Here is a 19,527-nt window from a genome sequence, read left to right on the forward strand (position 1 = left end):
TCTACAATAAATATTGTAACGGCATTTAGATAGCGTGATTTGGCTGCTGCGAGAGCCTATGATCTTGCTTGTGTACTTGAAAACACTTAATATGTGCTGTAGCGTACTATAGTACCACGGAAACAGGAATTGTTGCTGGATCTTGAAAGTATCACGTTGAAGCGTGACACTTTGACACATGACACTGAGTGGAGGGTACTAATCAGGGGAGATGGGGCCAAATCTTGTAGGAATGGCCTCTTCAATATTGAAAGACGAAAGGAAAACCAGCACCATCGGATGAAAAATACAAAATTACACATTATATTAAATGTACTACACTGAGGCGCTGAATACAATATATTCCCACAAGTTTATCCTCCACAAATTATCGATAAAATAATCAAATACTCCTCGATCTTCACTTCCTAACAATCTATCATCCAAACTCGAAAAACCCACCTCGCACTACATGCCAAAATTTCATAGTTGAACGCTAGGTGTTTACAGGCGAGCAAATGTAGCGATTTTTTACGATTGTAAAACGATGTACGATTGTAGATAAAACAAAAAGAGAACTGATGCAATCATGTTAGGTTTCCATTGCATCCTTTTTGCGCCCCCAAAGTGGAATGAACTACCTGTAACTGTCCAAATCGTTCCCCACTTTCTGACGCCGGAAAAGCGCTAATTCCCTCTACTTAATCTTTGTTCCTCGAATTAGCATCTGTCCGACGCCCAGCATTGATTGTTGAACTGAATTGCATTCTTTGGCCATTAACATGAAGGGTTTGTTGGACATTGGTCTGCACTGGTCAATAGTTATTCATCTCCCATTGGAATGTACTCAGGCAGGTTCAGCTTGCAGGAGGGCCATGCGTTACCACCCCTTCACAAAATCATTACATTAAATTAAGGGTTTTTCAAAATCTATATCTTCTTGCATCTTGAATTGCTGCACAGGTAATACACAGTAAAATAGCGGGTCCAAGATAAAGGCATCAGAACCTACCACTCAAAATGGTAGAGTCCTGTAGACAGGAAGAGAGGTAGCATGCACACTGCATTGTGGAAGTGGACTAGTTTGTAGGTAGATGTATGTCAATGTGGACTTAAAACACTGTGTATCAGTCTGAGTTTATTGATGGCCCCTTGACTGAATGAAGCTATAAGCGATGCTATGACCCCTCACTGCACTGCACTGAATGAAATATTGCCCTTGAATTAATGTGTGATAAAGCATGGCTACATATAGCACACATCTGTGAAACTTTACTGGGACATACCATAATATGCATGTCAATCACAGAACACTCCACTCACCCCTCATGAACCCAACAGAGCATGTCTGGGAGATGCCCTATATCTGCAGTGCAAGGGTAAAACATGCACACACTTGCTGTGTTGTCTGCATTCATTCCCCAGAGGGAAATAAAAGCTCTTGTAATGTCAGTAAAGAAGCAGTTAGTAGCAAATGGAGGGCATATGGGATATTGAACATTCATTGAAAAAAATAGAAGAATCAAATTACAAGGAGTATTTTGCTATGATTGGTATCCAACAACAATATATAGTGAGAATTTCAATTTCTCTTCATTACAGTGAACTGAAAGCAGTTTCCAGTCTGAGACAAGCATGACACAGCCAGCAAGCGCTACATAATGACACAGCTCTGCTGTTAAGCTACTGCATAGACATCAAGTGACCTGGATTTTGTCATCCATGGATAACTGATACTTTGTTGCTGACGACTTTTCACAAGCTTCAAAAATGCTTGTGCAATGTGCCCGACACCTGTTAAGTCAACCTATACAATACTGAACTGTGTATCTGAATTGCCCCACTCTAGCACTTATCAAATAGGACTCATTGTTTTCCTGAGCAATCGTGTATAAAACATGCCAAAAACATTGGCACTGTAACTTTATTGTTGCTCTTCCTCTGGAGAAAACACATACAATCTTGTCAAGGATGAATAACAATAAGAAAAGAAGATGAACAAAATACACAAATCTTGTTGATTTACTACTCCTGTTGATACACTACTGTACTGTCAAATACACTCATACATTACCATCAGACACATTCATACCTTTTCAGACTACACCCTTGAAATTGAGAAATTGAGGAATACACCAGAAAAGAGCATTCTAGACCAAACATGCAAAAGCAGCCATTTGTAACCATCTTGAAATTAAAAATGGAAATCACCTAAAGTAGGTCATAAAATGATTTTTTTAAACCGCGCAGTGCAGTATGAGGTCTATGTATTTACCCCCCCTGTGCCTCTCTAGGACCTCTTTAACACACAGTACACCATGCAACCATACTGTACATCTCACTGCTCAGGTAAGCACAGTTGCTTGAACTCCTTTGAAACTACACTGTGATGCTATGCATACTATTTGAGAACTCCAGAGAGCAAAACAGACGTTTGACAGAAGTTTACAGCAGTCTCGCGTTACTTCTCACAAGACCCAGAATGCAAGTCTGTTTCCAGCACAAAACATTAAAATGGTGCATGACCAAAGCGTTTAACATTCAGAATCCCAAGAGGCTGCTGGCCTGTTTAAAATGATGCTGATATTCTGCAAAAGCCAAGTATTTAAAAATATACTGGAAAAATTCAGTCAAGTGGTTGCCACAGTGCGTACTTTTTTTTTTTTTTTTAGCTCAGTTCTGGATTCATGGAGAATAATACCTGCAATTATCGGCCATTTGACAGCATCAGATTTTTAAATAAATACTAAAATGACAATGCATTGCAATATATTTCATTTGGAGGATTGTGGAGTAGAATTACAGGAAATCATTAAACTGAAAACATGAAAGGAGGAGCAGAACATGAAGATCATATTTCAGAGTAGCCCCGGAATAGCCACACTGACCAGATTCCTCAGGAAGGTGAACGCAAATTTACCGGTTTCTGAACCGGTTCCTGAACACTTTATGTTGCTCAAAGATCTTGGGTGCATCAACGTGTGCTATTAATTTTAGGAACCATTGCATCTCCGCTTGCAAAACAGGCCATTTCACCACTTTGATTGCATCATATGTTGAAAGTGCAATGGTATTTGCAGTAGTGTGAAGGGAAGGAGAACAGTACTGTGACAGGGAACTTCTCAGCTTGTTTAAATACAAACACATCGCACAATAGGCTCCCCTCCGACCAACAGTACAGGATGCATGGCTAGACATCTGCTTTATATTAGGCATTTCGCATGCTCTCCGTTTATCTGGTTAAGTGAGCTACAGATGAATGTGTCCTTGGAAAGAGATTACGAGCACACACCATTCTCTAACAGTAAGTGTTACAAATAAGGGCATGGCTATTTAATCAAGACACAAAACAATATGAATCAACCCACAGTTCCCCTCTATTATATTAGTAATAATTTTCAAGGTAATTATAACCCTGGATTCCATTTCCCACTTAAGAATTGGAAACAGTTCATGTTCAGCAATGTAGAAAAAATGTCTCGGAATGTCTTGGAAAACTACTTAAAAACTGATTGCAGTAATGGCACACTCATGTGGTTTGGCCTTTTTTGTTCAAGAGAAAAGTGGCTAGTGCGACCACCAGAGGTCCCATTTTTCTTTTGATAAAGGAAAGCAGTCCATCCAAACCTTGCTGATTTCAGAGGGGCATGAGGGAGAGGGTGAAACCCAACACTGGTCCGCTGCAAATAATGCACCAAAGTAATGCGGGAAAATGCACAACCCTCAGTTGAGCTTGCTGACAAAGATGTTACAACCATAACAGAAGGACATTTGAAAGTAACCATTACACTGAATCCACAATCCCATTCATAATTAAAATGGAACAAACAAATGATGCATTTTGTAAAGTATGGAATAAGTAATAAGGCACACTTGTGTAGACTTTGAGAACTCCATTTTGGTCCCCTGACACAGCGCTCAATGCAAGGAATGGAGAGGTGCAACAATCTGCATCTTGACTTGCCTTAAGTAGTCCCTTTCTGAAAATAGATGGCAAAATAAAAAAAAACATTGGTCCATAATAACGTCCTAGCTGCTGCCTAAAATGCAGCACAGTTTTTAATGTCTTTTATAAAACTTTACAATTATAGAAAAAGTGCTTGATGAAACAATATCATTTTTAATAATTATCATAATCACAACTGTATCATACTCAGATGTCCATGGGCAAATCCCATGATAAAAGTAACAGATCCTGGACTCTCTCCCACACTCCTTAGCGTTCCCTCCGTCTCATGTTAGACATCGTCATCTATGTAGGGTATGTCGGGGTCGGAGAAGCGGCGCTTGACTTTAGCGGCGGGCTGGTGGTCGTTGGGTGTGGAGGCGGAGGGGGGAGAGGGGAAGGGATCCATGCCGGGGGTGATGTAGAGGGACTGGATGCTGTCTTTGCGGCGTGCCGGCTGCTCCCGCCTCCTCACCATGGTCTGAGCACGGGCGCTGAGGGGGGACAGGGTCTGCGAAGCCGCGTGGGAGAGGATGCCCGGAGGCAGTTTGACAGTGCTGGGGATGATGGGATGGCGGCGGTCTAACTGCAGCCGCGCCGTCGGCAGGGAGGGAAGCGAGGAGCGGTGCGCGGCGGCGCACGCGATCGCCATTTTGGGCTTCTGCGCCAGGTCGGCGGGCTTGGGAGGGCAGGCTGGCTTGGGCTTTTTCGGCACTGCGCTCATCTTCCCTGGCGAAGGAACAGCGGTGTCAGTCACAGGTGACAGCATTCGCACCCCGCTCATGCCACCCAAAGAAGATCAAGGGATTTTATGATGTTTCATTCCAGAAGGAGACCTCCAGCACTTTCATCTCAAACAAAAGAACATCACTACACACAGATCATGCCAACATTAACGCTCCCAGAGATGTGCCCCGTGCCCCCACCCCGGAATTAGTATCCCTCATCAAGTTTGATGCATGTTATCCACGCCACAAGGCCACGCATGCACTTTTGCGTGCAAACACACTGTATTTTATCTGGAAGCTCACAACCTGCTACAGAGCAGTTGGCACCGGCACCCGCTTTAAATGCACCACCACCAGCTTCTGCAGACCTGTACCAGAAATGAAAGGGGCAAAGCATACAGACAACATGAAACAGACTGAAAAATAGATAGAAAAGATGATAACTGTACCTTAATACTGACCTTCGGTGTCCGAGTTCCCGGTCCGGTCTTCCAGCAGGCTCTCAGAACTCACAGAGGCCTCCGAGTCCAGGTTCTCCTGGTCCGAGCCAGGCTGGTCCAGCTCGGGCAGTCTGCAGGCCAGGTCCTCCCTGCGACGCAGAGGAATAACATCACGAAATGGCACTGACATGTCATCACCCCAGAAAGCAAACCAAGCAAGTGTCTCAGCTTACTTCTCCTGCTTGATGGACTTGATCCTCTCCATGAGGCTCTTTTCCCCCTCAGTGTCTGAGTCCGTGGGCTCGTTCTCAGGGACCACACTCAGATCTGAATGTGCTTTCTCATGGACCTTGGAACAGAGCATGGATCAATCAGTACAAAGAACCCATAGCTGGAGCTACTTACACTCACAGAACTACATGTCATTCAGGTTAGTAGATGAAGGTGAGTCACGCCTGTGTTAAATCAAACATTATTGTAGTATTGCATGTCCTTGCTGATAGTACCACGTAAAGTGTTTAATCATGCCAAAGTCCACAACGGTGACTTAAGCCAGGCACAGATCATGAACAAAGAACAATGTAACTGTTATCCAAAATGCACGTCATGTGAACAACTATGTCATATTGAATTAAATTCGTGCTACTGGAAAAGGGCATTTCAAAGAACAATACAATGTAGTATTTGCCTTCAACACACATTCCATTCATCCAGTGTAAGTCAGTCTTATGGTTTCCATGGCAAGACATTTGGGTGATTTTCAAAGCTTTGAAATCCAGAGGAAATATGTGAAAAAATATGAATTTTTGATTCACTTCTGGCACAAGCTTATGAGGCAAAAATAATCAAAAATTAGTTTATTTGAATTAAAAAAACTATTTAAAACAGTATAAACATCACAGCTATGCATGTAAAGCTTTGAAAATGGACATTCCCAAGGGTGATCCCAAAACAGGGGAAACATCAAAAGGGCCAAGGATAACCCAACACCTTCTCCTTTCCATGACAAACCCCCATCTCACAGACAGACCAGACAGAACCTAAATGAACATGCAACACGCTATGGAGTTAGTATGAGGGTGTGAACATCTCAAGGTCATGCATCTGGATGGGTGAGGATGACAACTCGATTCAAGGCCACTTTGGAAACCAAGTCAACATGTATACCTACCACCACTCCTTTGTAAGGAGGGGAAAACCTGAGCGGTAAACGGCAGTGCTACAGAGAAACAAAAGCAAAACCAGGACATGGTACACGTTACACTTACTGTAGATGCAACACCGTTAACAAACCGCGGTGCCCCAACTGCTCAGAAATGCACTGTAGTTCCATTCATCTTTGAATACTGCTTTAGCATTAACAGACAAAACATAGCATTGACACCCCTTACCCACCAACCATTTTTCTTCTTAAAGAAAGAAAAACTGGATCTTGCCACAGGAGTTCACAGGTAGATAAGCATTACTGTTTGCATTGTTGGCATTGTAATTTTATTACCCGAGTTCCGCTCAGACACCAACGTCAAGGAGAATAAAACAGAGAGGCCGGCAGAGTGGACAGTAGTTCTTGTCAGCGCCAGTCATAACCCCCCCCCCAAACCTGCAGCCCCTGATCCCTCATTACCGTGTTCTGTCTCTTCAGCTTCAGCTGGTTGACCGCCAGAGTCTCTGCGTACTCCAGCTGCTCAATCTCTTCCATCTTCTCATTGTATCGCCTGGTCTGCTCCATAATAAGCATCTCCACACACCTGTACCGCAGGCAAGTTACACTGTGAGGAATCAAGGCCGGTCAAACTGGAAAAAACTATGAAAGAACACTACGTGTGGCTGGGACTAATAATTGTTTGTTGGTAGATGCTGAACTGCATTCCATACTCAGAAATATTTCCATGTTTGTTTAATAATCCCAAAAGACTTGCCTAATTATTTCTCCTGATAGGATGCATACTGCCAAATCCAAGCTGTTTTGGGTATTTCAACACAGGCTGTATTGAAAGACCTGCAGCGAGATACTCACGTGGTTGTCTTGGCAACGTCCTTCATGCTCATGAGGGGGTCTGCAGTGTCGGGCGAGCGGAGGATGCAGGGGGCAAATACAATGGCCAGAGAGTTGGGGGACATGCGATTGTGCTTCTCCTCTTTGGCCACTCTGAGCGGAAGAAGGTCATTAATATTTAAGCCTACAGATCTGAAGTACTGAGCTCTTTTACAAAATGGAGGAAAGGAATGACTGAATGGAATATCCTGTGGTATTTTTCTCTTCCCAACAGAGCGCACGGAATATGGCAAACGTGCAGAGCAGCCATAGAAGGCCCTACCTGACAAGATGGAAGATAAGTCTTTCCAGGGTGTTGAAGTTGGCGGAAGGAAGCTGGTCCACCACTTTGTAAATGGCATGGAGCTGTTCCGGCTTTTCAGGTAATTCTGAAGAGAGAGCCCGTCAGAATTACTGACAAATATTTAAACCATTACTTTTTTATCCACAACTGATGCCTTGGCATTTACTTTGCTCGCCCAGCAGACCTACCCACGGCACGCAGGAAGTCACTGTAATGAGTGAAGGTCATGAGAGGGTCCGGCAGCTCCCGCAGCCACTGTTTAACCAGGCCGGTGACCGTATGGATGGGGTAGTCCTCCAGGCACACCACTGACGGGTCTGAGAGCAAAACACACCACCATTACGGAGCATTCCCAAACCACTGCTCTCCTGAGATGACCTCGGGCAACCAGAACTGACACAGAACCGGAGGACTCACCTGTCTCCAGCAGCTGGTGCAGTTCCTTCATGCGGTTGGCGGAGCCTGATTTCCTGTAGATGCCCTCTGTGTACAAACCATTCATCTCCACGTGCTCCAGCATCATCTCCAAGACGATGGGCACCGGGTTCTTATCACTGATCAGGCGGCCCACACGGACCCCAAAGTGCATGGAGCCTGAGTCGTCATCACACTACAAGAGCAATGTTAGCTATTAGATCCAAGTCCAAGAGCAATGTTAACGCACACAGTACTGGTAAAAACTTTGGACACACTTGTCTTTATTTTTACCATGTTCTACATTTTAGAATAATTAGTAAAGACATCAAAACTATGAAACAACACAAATGGTATTATGCTTTGGAAAGAAATTCATACATAGACCGATATAAATCATGAAGTTGATACCTAAGAAAAAAAATCAAGCATTTAAGCATAAGTCTTTAGATCAAAATGTCTTTGAATACATGTTTCCCATTATCTTAATCAGGTATGTCCAAACTTTTGACTGGTGCTCTACTGATCGCAGCACAAAATGAAGCATCATTTCATTTTCCTAATATTACTGCAATAGCATGCATTTCCATTTGCTTTACAGAATGCACCGTAAGATCATTAAAGGTTTTGAATGCCTACCTTCATGGCTGAATAGGTGGAGCAGTCTGTGGTGATTTTGGAGAGGCACTTCTTGTGACACACCATTTTACAAGCTAAAGGAAAAAAATTAGGAGGTATACTTAGAAATCCTGAGGTAAAACAACTGAAGGCTCAGAGCACCCGGGCACTCTCCTCACAGGAAATGGAAGCCAGGACTTCTGGGTACTCACAGCTGCACATGCAGGCCTTCTCCATACCCCAGATGTAGGAGCTGCACTGGTCACAGGACTGCATGATGTTCACCTGGTATGTGTTGAACATGTGATCCAGAGGGTTTTCCAGCTGAAAACAAACAGTTGACACATTCAGAGGAGACACTGAACACAATACTTGCTTTCATATAGTCTAAAGTATTATTTTGTGGTGAGGATTAGACTTCTTAAGCATTACTTACACTCTTGTCTTTTTTCCGCCTTTTCTTGCGAGCTTTCGCCGGCTGAAACATTTCCGCAAGTAAAATGACAGTTGTGACGAGAGATTCAAACAACCACAGTCTCAGTGTGTTCTGGGCATCTGTACAGGCACATGGTGCCCACTTGGAATATTTCACAATGGTACACCATACTGCCATATTAAACCACCACAATAGAGATAAAGAGCCTTCCAAGGTCTACTGACCCTTAGAGGGGTAAGGGAAAATTACCTTAACTGGTTCTGCCTCCTCCTTCTTTATCTCTCCGCGAATGAACCCATCAAGAACTGACTGGAACAAATTCACTACCAGCTGGACCTCAGACTTCTGCTTCTCCCCAGCCAGACTGGCCACCTTGTGCTGATAGCCCCTCATCAGCCCCCTATAGGCAATCTGTGGTTTCTGTCAAAGACCAAGGAGAGGACAGTGGGGCAGTTACAACACTTGATTCATTACTAACCTGCTACTATAGGCAAATACGTATTACAACATAGAACACACATATGAGCCTTCCAAAGGCACTGACTGCAAAAGCCTATTTTTGAAGCTTTCATACTCTGGTTTGGGAGCAGTCTCCTTTGTCATCATTCCTTCTTGTTTCCCACTGGTGCTGTCCCCTACCCTTTGGGTATACAAACATGAACCTACACGATCACCCACTGTGAGAGCTGCGTAATGCACCGCAGCTACCTGGGGGGGGGGGGGGTTTCCAACAGCTCACGAATATCACAAAATGCACGCTACGCCTCGCGTGCTGAAACACTTCCAGTGGGCATGCTCTGTGGACGGGGGCAGTGCAGTGCAGTGTGACAGGGAGGGCGCGCTCACCGTGAGAGAGTACATGCCCTTGATGGTCTCTCTGAACTGCATGGTGGCCGTGATGAAGATGTCCTCCGTCGCAGACAGTTTCTTCCCTCGTGAGCGCAGGTCATTGACCTGCAGACAGAGGGGGAGGGAGGCCGATCACCACACCGCTCTTTCAATCGTTTCCCATTCATCACCGATTAATCAAGTCGCCCAGTGAACCGGTAAGATGGAGAGCGTGGGAAAAAAACTGCAGGAAGAGCTCAGGTGATCTGGTAAGAGCTTGGCAGCGGGTGACTGCGTAGAGAGTGCAAAGTAACCTGGTTCCCCAGGAACTCGTCCAGGTGGCGCAGCTCGTTAGCGTTGGTGATCTCGCGATCCAGCGATGCGTTCCACGTCTCGGAGACCCGCGTGGCGCGGCTGATCTTGATGGTGGGGTTGCGGTGGACGCGGCTGCCGGAGGGCTCTGTGTGGGGGGTGGGAGCCGTGACAGACGGGCGCATGGGTCAGAATCGCAGACTGAAGTCTCAAACCATGGTCCCATTTACACCTCTACCTAGCATCTCCCCAAAAACTAAAGCATCCCACCATGGATGTTCACCAGATACTGTTTGATGGTTGTGTAGTTCAATTAGGAACATACAGCTAAAATACAAGCTACTGCTTGTAATTTTAAAATTACAGGTAACAGAGCTGTTGATTTAACTGTGTAGATAATCCTTGCTTTGCACTGAAGTATTGACAGTGTTAAACCTGGGCTTTCCCTTCTCTATTTTTAATTCAACTAAAGGCCACTAGAGGGCACTATACGCATGCATCAATGTACGGGGGACATCCTGCCCTGTCTGACGCTGTGATTGAAAGGGACCATCACATGATCAGAGGTAGTTCCATCACCCAGTCTCATTGCAGCTGCGTTTCCAGTGACTCCTCTCATTTCACACTTATGTCAAAGCCAAGGAGGAGCCATTTTCAGACTGGACAGGATACAGGTACACCTCACACCTCCTCTTTCCAGGCTCAATCAAACTTCTCTAAGACATAACTCCAGCTGCCCTGCAGATGTCCGGGTAATATGCATGAGCACAGCTGTGGGGTGAGCCGCTCTGCCTTGTGAGAACGCTCTCCTCCGTGAACAGTCTGTCAGCGCAGTCTCCTCTGCGAGCCCTTTGTTCAGATTACCTTCGGCTCCTCTCTCCACGAGGCTCTGCGCCAGGGTCAGGTCTCCATCGTCAGGCGTCTGAGCCTCTTTGTGGGGGCGCTTCTTCAGGATCTTTCTCAGGAACCCTGACCTGCAGCACAACATGTGAACACCAGTGTTCACAACACAAGCAGCATGCAAGACACCATGCTAGGGCTACAGAAATACACTTAAAATGGTATGCCTGACATTCATACACCAAACCATCACAGGAGCTCTGCACCTGCTTACAGGAGAGGATGCTCATAACACAGAAACAAATCTGAACATAATAGGATACATAGTTATATGCAAAAATTTCACATACTGTTCCTGTACTCTGCTGAGATTTTGCACTACCCCTTCTTATCAGTTCAGGCCCGATATTCTGCAGCTTTGTATATGGTGTTGCAGACACTGACACATACGAATGCCTTTGCCGTGTTCGAACCGAGGCGTTGCTTGATCTGCTGGTCTGATAACTAAGGCCTCGTATTAAGAGATCGGAGAGCTGGATACTCATTCCAAAGTTAATTAAAAAGTGGAATTTTAGGAATTCACTCCCCTCTAAAAAGTCTTTCTGTGTGGCTATATATGGGAATAAACAGCCTGCTCTCTTTGCCAGAGGAAGGAGCAGGACAGCTTACAGAGGGAAGAGAGTTCTCCTGTCAGGGCTGTTACCCAGACTTTCTGGGAGAGGGAATCTTAAATCTCTGGCGGAGAACTAGTTCCTTGCATGAATCAATGGCCGGAACCTGAGCGCTATCAATTCTGCGTGAACGACAGCGCGTACTTCCATCTGCTCACACATGTTTCCCATCACGAACTGGCAGAGATTTTAAAAGCACAGGAATTCAATCCAGAGAAGGAACAGAGAGACAGAACTAACTACAGCCGATCATCCTTAGATCATTAATCCTTCTGAATTACAGCTCTGCAGCGCTTTCCTCAAGAGCCCCGGCCACGCGGGAACGGGATGCGCCGTACCTCTCCGGGGTGGACGGCTGTGCATGGCCTGCGTCCTGGTGACCCGAACTGTCATTGGGCCTCCGCTTCATGGTGCTGACCTTAGCCCCGTCAGGGGTGACTTCTGAAGGGGACTGAATCTGCTAAATCAAAACAGACGTCACAAAGAGATGAGTGAACAGCGGGCCACCTCCCGGACACCAAGGGAAACGGATCAAACAGGAAAGAAGAAGTGCATCTGACATAAAGCCTATGGAGAAAGAATCCAGAATTTCGGTTGCAATTGGGGTCATGGCAGAACGCACAGGAAAACAGTTTGCACAACAGTGGAGCAGCTGTACTGGCTCAGGCCTGATCACGGAGGCCTTTCTCCAGTGCATCCATGAAGCAGTCACAGAAAGCACCCAGTGTTAGTCTCATTGTCCCACCTCTGATCCAATACAAACAGCAACCACCAGGGGGCTCCACTCACTGTCCTACATAACCAGGCCCCATTATTACAGCTGCTGGCTTTTCATATAGACCAGAAAGGTTATTGATGGCGCCCGCTGATCACAGTTATTGATTTATTGTCACCAAAAGCCCTTTCCCCTGATTGGTTACACATCCTGCATTCTGCAGTACTTGACTGGAACCTGACCCCTCCCTTGAACGTCGACCTTTTCTGCAGTTGCCTTCATGAAAAGTGGTCCCCATCCACAGAGACATGACAAAGCCTGGGCAAAGTGTGGAGTCATGACACATTTTCACTGTATAGCACTGGTATTTCTGTCCAGCAGTTCCCCTAGAATAGGATCAAGCCCCTCTCATTACAGACAACAGTAACCAATGCAAACGTTTAGTCCGAGAAAACAGTGTGTGAGATTTCGACTTTACCAGTAGCTACCACATAAATCAATATTATGCAGCAATTATGACAGACAGCCAATGACGTCATAGAAAGCGGAGGAACAGATCCGGCTTACTGATATGCCCCATGCAGTGGCCCGATCAGAGCTGCATGGCAGAAAATCAACCAAATCAATGAAAATTGATTGTTGCGGAAATTGAATTCAAGGAAACATTTCAAACGAGCTTCACAGAGGCTCGAACCCTCAACACTTTGCACAGGCTCGAGTGGTCACAACACGGACTGGCAGGGGTCACGTCTCTGCACATCTGAGGGAAAAGGGCAAGCAGAGGCTTAGGCTGTGCAAGAACACCAGGAGAGAGAAGGTGAGAAACTGGTCCCCGCAGCAGCATCCAGCTCCAGGTGAGACAGGCAAGGCGCTGGATGGGCGCAGGTGCTTGGCCTGGCTGAGCTCGGTTTCTCGGGACACGCGACGGAGGAGGGGGGGCGACCCGGGCCTCGAGGCTTTCGCAGGCACGCCCTCTCTCCTCGCGCGCGCGGCCCCCCCGTCCGCAGCACCCGCAGCGTCGAAGCGCTCCGCGGGCTGTACCTGGACCCTGGGCTTGCTGGGGTGGAGGGGCCCCCCAGGGCTGATGGGGGGCAGTGGGAAGGTCCAGTACTCCACGTCCACCATTTCTGCACTTTTAAACGCCAAGCGGTTACGGGCGAAGGCTAGCCGGCGCTTGCGCTTGGGGCGCTTGCGGAAGCGCACCCTGACCTAGGTGAGCCAGAGAAGCACAATGAAGACACCTCTCTGTGCTGCACTGGAAGCACCCTCTCCACAGGCACAGGGACCACGCTCCCAACATAACACTGCAGCTTACAGAACTGTAACATAACGACTGGCTTATTACCTGCAATTACTGAAAAATTACTGTACATATAGACACAAAGAGATGTTTTGGGAGGAGTGGAATTAATTGCCCTCCATTTCTGCAGGGGGCGTTCTAACATTGGAAGGCTGAGGTTTGGGGTACAGTACCTCTTTGTTTGATGGCGAGACACCAGGACTGTCAGATCCAGATGAGCTGAATTTGGACACGTTATCCAGAGATGCAGAGATTCCTCGAGTCCTGAATTTGATAAAAACAAGAATGAGAATAATCAGCGCTCTCAATGGCTTTAAAACGCCAAGTGGTCCCGCTAGCTGCTATTAAAAGAGTATGAAAGTATGAAAGTATGAAAAATGAAGAGAAATGGGAGAAAAGAATAACAAAAGCCAAAGAGAGCTCAGGGAAAGATGAGGGACAGACAGCAGGAATGAGAGGGTGGTCAGACAGGTGAGACAGTGTGGAAAGCCGTACTGTAAAGCCTTGGTCCTCCTGTCCTCTAGGCCATGGGGTTCGGGGCTGTCCAGGTGTCCTCCCTCACTCCTCCTCTCCTTCCACTTCTCACCCTTCTCCTTCATGGCCGCCTGCTTGTTGTAGCGGTGCAGCGAGCCCATGTTGTTGGGGCTGGGGGACTCCCCGTGGCCGTTCCTCTCGGGCTTGCCGGGGGAGGTCAGGGACAGGGAGGAGGGCCTGGCTGGCTGGGAAGAGGCGGCCTTGGACTCCTTCTTCCCTTTCTCCTCCTTCACCTTCCAGGCTACAAAGGTGTACTGGTCGAGCTCCTTGCTGTCAGCCCGCTCTTTGAGCTTGCTCTCTGTCCCGCCGGCTGCCTCCTGAGGTTTGGCCTTTAAGGCCGCGTCCTCCTTGTTGGCTGAGGCAGCCCGCTGGCTCTCCCGCTGGCTGTGCTCCAGGCCACGCTGTCTCCTCAGCTCTCTCTTCTCCTGGCTCCTGGATGCTGCGCTCTTGTGGAGCGGGGGAGGCCTGGGCCTCTTCTCCTGCGGGGAGGTGGCACTCTCCTTCTTCTCGTCCTCCAGTGTGGGAGCAGCAGTAGAAGCCTCCGTCTCCTCCGATTCCTCCTGCGGTGCTGGAGAAACAGTCTCCGTCTCCCCCTTCTCATCCTCTGGCGCGGGGACAGCAGCAGCTTCTGTCTCCATCTCCTCCTCTTGCTGTGTGGCATGTACAGCCCCTGACTCCTCTTCCTCAGGAGGGGAGAGAGCAGCCTCTTCCTCCTCTTCCTCAGGTGGGGAGACAGTGGCCTCTGCCTCCTCTTCCACCAGCTCTGCCCCGCCTCTCTCCTCCTCTGCTGCTGTGCCTGGGACCTGAACGCTGTCCTCCCCCTGGCCCACCTCACCGTCCTCAGCTGCCGGCTCCTGACCCTCAACTTCCTCCTTTCCTTCTTCCTCCTTCGCCTCCCTCTGCCGTGCCTCTTCCTCCTGCCTCGCCCTCTCTGCGGCCTCCCGCTCCGCCTCCAGCGCTCGTCTGGCTGCTTCCTCCTCCTCTGCCTTCCTCCTGGCTTCTTCCTCCTCCATTTGCCTCCTCTCTTCCCGCAAGGAGTGGCACCTGAAAGAACAAACCCGGTTCAAGCCCACCGGAGCAGCCACTGCCACACAGCTGTACTGTACAGCCCCTTGTGCATGTGCTTCTCACAGTCAACCTCACTTTCAACACTGCTGACCAGAGCAGCGCTGCATCACAGAACGCAATGCACACACGTGAATGAGACACAACCAGCCCATCCGCTCAACATTTAACCATGTGTAAGGAGCGCAGCTGCAGAGAACCGGCCATGATGCATAACACAGCTCTGTACACGTTTATATAGTACGGACAGTCTGGGAAAAAATTAAATGTTCATTTTTAATGAAAAATATATACTCATATGCATTACATTGAAATACCTCTGGTCCCTATTATTAGGGGTACAATTAGTGAAGAGTCTTTCCCAGGGTAAGTGGAAAGATTTTGACAGTACCTCTTCCGTGCTGAATTCCCCCTCGCCAGCGCCTGCATCTTCGTGATGCTGGCACGCTCCCGCAGGTATTCCGCCCTCTGCCGGGAGCCCCGCCACGCGGCCTGGATCAGGGTGGCCGCCCTGCATCGGCTCTCCTCGCGGAGCCGGCGCCATGCCCGCTGCAGCACAACGAGGGAGAAGAAGGGCAACAACATCAATAGCTCCGCCATGGAAACATCCAGGACTACATGAACCCTGCATGTGAAAGAGCCTTCACCTCCCCTAGAAACTGAATTTTGTTCATTGTTAAGGTGTGTTAATTGTTAAAATGTTGCATCAAAAGCTGTTAATTGTTAATTGTGTGCCTGTGAATATAATTACTGTTGTCAACAATGTGCATGTGAAGCCAGTCATTGGTTAACTGGCTGCACCTGCCCAATGAAAAGTGCACTGAATACAGGTGAGTGTGCGGCTGCTGCAGGCAGCACACTTGTGAGCAGCTTGTGTCCAAGACTGAGTTTCTTTGCTTGTATTTTAAAATAAATGATTTTATTCTTTTGTATGTGTGTTTTGTAGGAAGCATTAGCCAGCTTCCTCACACTGCACCAACACTCTTCTCTGGAACAAATGAGCACTGGTGCAGAAGCCATGCACAGCAGGGGGAGGAGGACCCAAGCACCAGTGGCATCCTGATGAAACAGGCTACCTGGATGATGATGGCCGCCTCTCTCATGCGCATGAAGCTCCTCCTCTCCGACTTGGCACGGAACCAGCGCTGCAGGAAGATGATCTTGTGCATGACATCTTTGTGGAGGATGTCCTGGAGCTTCTGCCGCTCCGGCTCCTTCAGGAACACCTGGGCACAGGAGGAGGGGGGGCAGATGGGTGTTAAGAACACTCCTCCATCACACACTTGGTTTTCTGCGATACAGTGAAAACTGAGGACTGGGGTGAATGACCTTGGTTTTGCCGATCTGGTAGGTGGTGTTGTCCAGGCCCATCTTCTGCAGCAGGGCGGAGATGTTCTCCTGAGATGGCGCGGCGTTCTTCGGCAGCAGTACTCGGAACTGCTCGACAAACTCCTTCACACACACAAGGTGAAGACACCGTCACCCACCGAAGTGTACAACAGCTCAACCATCATATCTGTTCATGACACCATTTGCGCATAAAGTGATGTCATTTTGTCTTGGAGAGTACTGGACACAGGACACCTTTGTGTCTTTGACAACATGTAAGGAACAGCAAAGATCCAATTCCCGCACGGTGGCAGCTGGTAATCACAGAGATGGTAACCCTGCCTACCTGGAAGGTGTACTTGGCACCGTAACCGGACCTTCTGATACGCACTGTTTCCAGCATGCCCGTGTACCGCAGCTGCTGCAGAACTAGAGCCTCATCGAAGCACATCTCCAGCTGCAAGAGACAAAACACACACATACACACACACACACACACACACACACACACACACACACACACACACCAGATGCAGTCATTTCTACTGTGAATGCTAAAACCTTGTTCTGCACACGAATCACTGCAGATCCTGAGACCGTGGAGGGGCAGCACTGGCTGAGAGTGTCCAGCCCCGTACCTTCTCAGCGTTGGAGCGGATGCAGCGGATGAAGAAGGGCTCTGCCCTGCCCAGCGTCTCCAGCAGCTTACTCAGGGACGCCTGCAACGACACCACACGTCACAATCATCACCCACAGCCGGACAGGACACGACTGCACTTTCACTGATCCAATGGCCCATCTCACATTATATTCATATCTTTAACGCATCACAGATGTAAGATTATATTTTAAATATTCTGATGGTTGAGGTTCCATAGCTTGATGGTTTCATAGTATGACAGAACTCCAATTTGCAGCCATACATTTACGCTTAATCAAACCAGTGGATATCTGTACTTACCTGTGATAAAAGCTGCCTTGCCTGTTCTAATCACTGGAATCAACAGTGTTCTGCTGTATTTGCGGAACAACACATCTAACTCTGATGCGCTCCGTAGCATCACCACAGCTGACTGACTGACGGGAGCACGGACGGTTCACCTGGAACTGAGCGCTGATGCTGGGTGGCTTCTTCTTCTTGTGCAGGTGGAGCAGGGACTTGGTGGTGCGGTCGTGCAGGGTGAGGCCCACTATGAACTTGAGCGATCGGGAGTCGATGAGATTCTGCAGAGCAGGACACACAGCGCCGTTACTGCACAGACAGCTGCATCAACAAGCACGTCTGCTGGGGCACCGCCATCCTCAAGGGCTAATCTTTACTACTGGACCTGAGCCTTATTAAGGGCAGGCCATGTGAAGCAACAACTATCAATCGTGTGCATTAGTTTTGAACAACTTTAAATGTGCCCTATGCATGTTTGCTACCGGAAAATGACCATAGATTGAATGTGCAAATTAATTTGAGGGCAGGAAACATCTATCTTGTCAACATGCTGTCTTGCTGTCTTTATTGTAATGTGAATGAAACCTTCATTTCTAAACACTAAATAGGCAGCTTTTTTCTCCTCTTAATTTGTGACATGCGTAAGATATCATTACATGAATCATTCCTGAATAATTATCAGAGAATCATCTAGATCTTGTATGGGCTCAGTCACAGGACAGAAAATGCACAACTGTGCTACTGATCCGATTATATGAGACGCTGGGGCCCATATGAGCTGGGACGTGAAGCTCAGAATGAGATCTGCTTGCATGTGAGGCTGGGTATGACTCCAGCAGGTATGGGAAGTGGCTCCTCAGAGCTGCTGCTGAGTGAAGCAAGGAGAAGACCAGCTGTCCAGGGCGTGAAGGTGTGAAGCCCACGCAGCTGAGATGGGCTCACCTTGGGAATGAGCTGCTTCTGCCTGGTGCTCTTGTTCTTCCTGTGGAGGGGGAGGAGGGAGAGGGGCAGTGAGAGGGGGGCGGTGGTCTGAGGAAAGGGGGGCTGGGGAATGTTAGTGCGGTGAGTCATGCACTGTGAGTTTGGAGCGCGGGGCGATGGGTTACACCTGGCAGAGAGAGGAACGATATGAACAGGGTCGGGGTGGGGGCGGGAGTGATCTGGCCTGCCAGCCCGGACTAGACCGCTTCCCGAATGGGGAGACCATTGCCATCTTCGCGCAGTCTCAGCACTGCAGCATCCTGTCACTGAATCCTGTCACTGAATCAGAGCCAGCTGGGAAAGCATAACGGGCATACGCTGCAATGAGGCATACAGGACAGTGGCACGTAAGAGAAGTATTCTAGCTCCGGCTGTGAGGGTAGAAATGCTTCATTTCATCTTTTCGAAAAGCCAATTCTAAATACTTCCTGTGAGGTAAATCGGTTTCCACAGGGCTGGGGAAAACGCTTTCGTCAGCATCCAAAAATAAGCCGTTTCTAGCCTCACACTCAAAGCAAAGGTCACAAGACCAAGGCCTGGAACATTTGTCTTCGGCAAGCAAAGCCAGGACACTGCACAAAATTGGAAACTGACGGCAAAACTGGGAAAAAGAAAAAAAAAAAAAAAAAGCTCTGTCCTGGAAGCCACTGTGGTCATGCGCCAACATCTGATCATGCAGTAGCTGCTGCATTCAGGCATTGCATCCTCAGCACACAGCAGGCCAGGATGAAGCTGGACGATGTCTGCACAGCAGCCTTTCCAGGCAGGGACAGCTCAGCAACTTCTCAGTAATGAGGATCACACTGCTTTCAGTTCAGCTGCGGACAAACTGGATTGGGCTGCCTTATAAAGTTGTTGATCTTCTTTTGCAAATTGCTGGGATTCTTACGAGGATTCTTATTTCTCAGGCAGAGTTAATCATGAGGCGTGGTCCTCATGTTGTCACCAGTGAGCTGGTGTCCTTGTCTCCACAAGGAATGTATCAGTGCAGTTTTTGGAATAATAATGAGGCGATACACGTTTTGTGTCAGAGGGAGGACGATTCTGCAGTCGTGGCTGTACATCCATTTACCACTGACAACCGCACTCTGTTAAAAAGGGTGACAGGC

The 19,527-nt window shown here is 47.9% G+C and overlaps 1 protein-coding gene across 1 annotated transcript in view; it reads right to left on the minus strand.

The window, feature by feature from the left end:
• Positions 1–1,770: 1,770 nt before the first annotated feature.
• Positions 1,771–19,527, minus strand: part of LOC118796558 (unconventional myosin-IXb) — a 62,902-nt gene continuing 45,145 nt past the window's right edge. Inside the window, exons 17-43 of the mRNA XM_036555511.1 lie at positions 18,380–18,419; positions 17,596–17,718; positions 17,133–17,213; positions 16,841–16,951; positions 16,495–16,617; positions 16,242–16,391; positions 15,557–15,714; positions 14,062–15,144; positions 13,740–13,830; positions 13,308–13,475; positions 11,890–12,011; positions 10,905–11,014; positions 10,043–10,188; positions 9,747–9,854; positions 9,150–9,320; positions 8,901–8,942; positions 8,677–8,788; positions 8,486–8,559; positions 7,850–8,042; positions 7,621–7,749; positions 7,412–7,517; positions 7,111–7,242; positions 6,718–6,841; positions 6,265–6,312; positions 5,327–5,442; positions 5,115–5,242; positions 1,771–4,654 (exon numbers count right to left, since the gene is read on the minus strand). Coding sequence (XP_036411404.1) covers positions 4,218–4,654; positions 5,115–5,242; positions 5,327–5,442; positions 6,265–6,312; positions 6,718–6,841; positions 7,111–7,242; positions 7,412–7,517; positions 7,621–7,749; positions 7,850–8,042; positions 8,486–8,559; positions 8,677–8,788; positions 8,901–8,942; positions 9,150–9,320; positions 9,747–9,854; positions 10,043–10,188; positions 10,905–11,014; positions 11,890–12,011; positions 13,308–13,475; positions 13,740–13,830; positions 14,062–15,144; positions 15,557–15,714; positions 16,242–16,391; positions 16,495–16,617; positions 16,841–16,951; positions 17,133–17,213; positions 17,596–17,718; positions 18,380–18,419 — 4,426 coding nt within the window. The 3' untranslated portion in view covers positions 1,771–4,217. The remainder of the gene's footprint in view (positions 4,655–5,114; positions 5,243–5,326; positions 5,443–6,264; positions 6,313–6,717; positions 6,842–7,110; positions 7,243–7,411; positions 7,518–7,620; positions 7,750–7,849; positions 8,043–8,485; positions 8,560–8,676; positions 8,789–8,900; positions 8,943–9,149; positions 9,321–9,746; positions 9,855–10,042; positions 10,189–10,904; positions 11,015–11,889; positions 12,012–13,307; positions 13,476–13,739; positions 13,831–14,061; positions 15,145–15,556; positions 15,715–16,241; positions 16,392–16,494; positions 16,618–16,840; positions 16,952–17,132; positions 17,214–17,595; positions 17,719–18,379; positions 18,420–19,527) is intronic.

The sequence above is a fragment of the Megalops cyprinoides genome, chromosome 2, assembly GCF_013368585.1.
Source record: "Megalops cyprinoides isolate fMegCyp1 chromosome 2, fMegCyp1.pri, whole genome shotgun sequence".
NCBI classification, from domain to species: Eukaryota; Metazoa; Chordata; class Actinopteri; order Elopiformes; family Megalopidae; genus Megalops; species Megalops cyprinoides.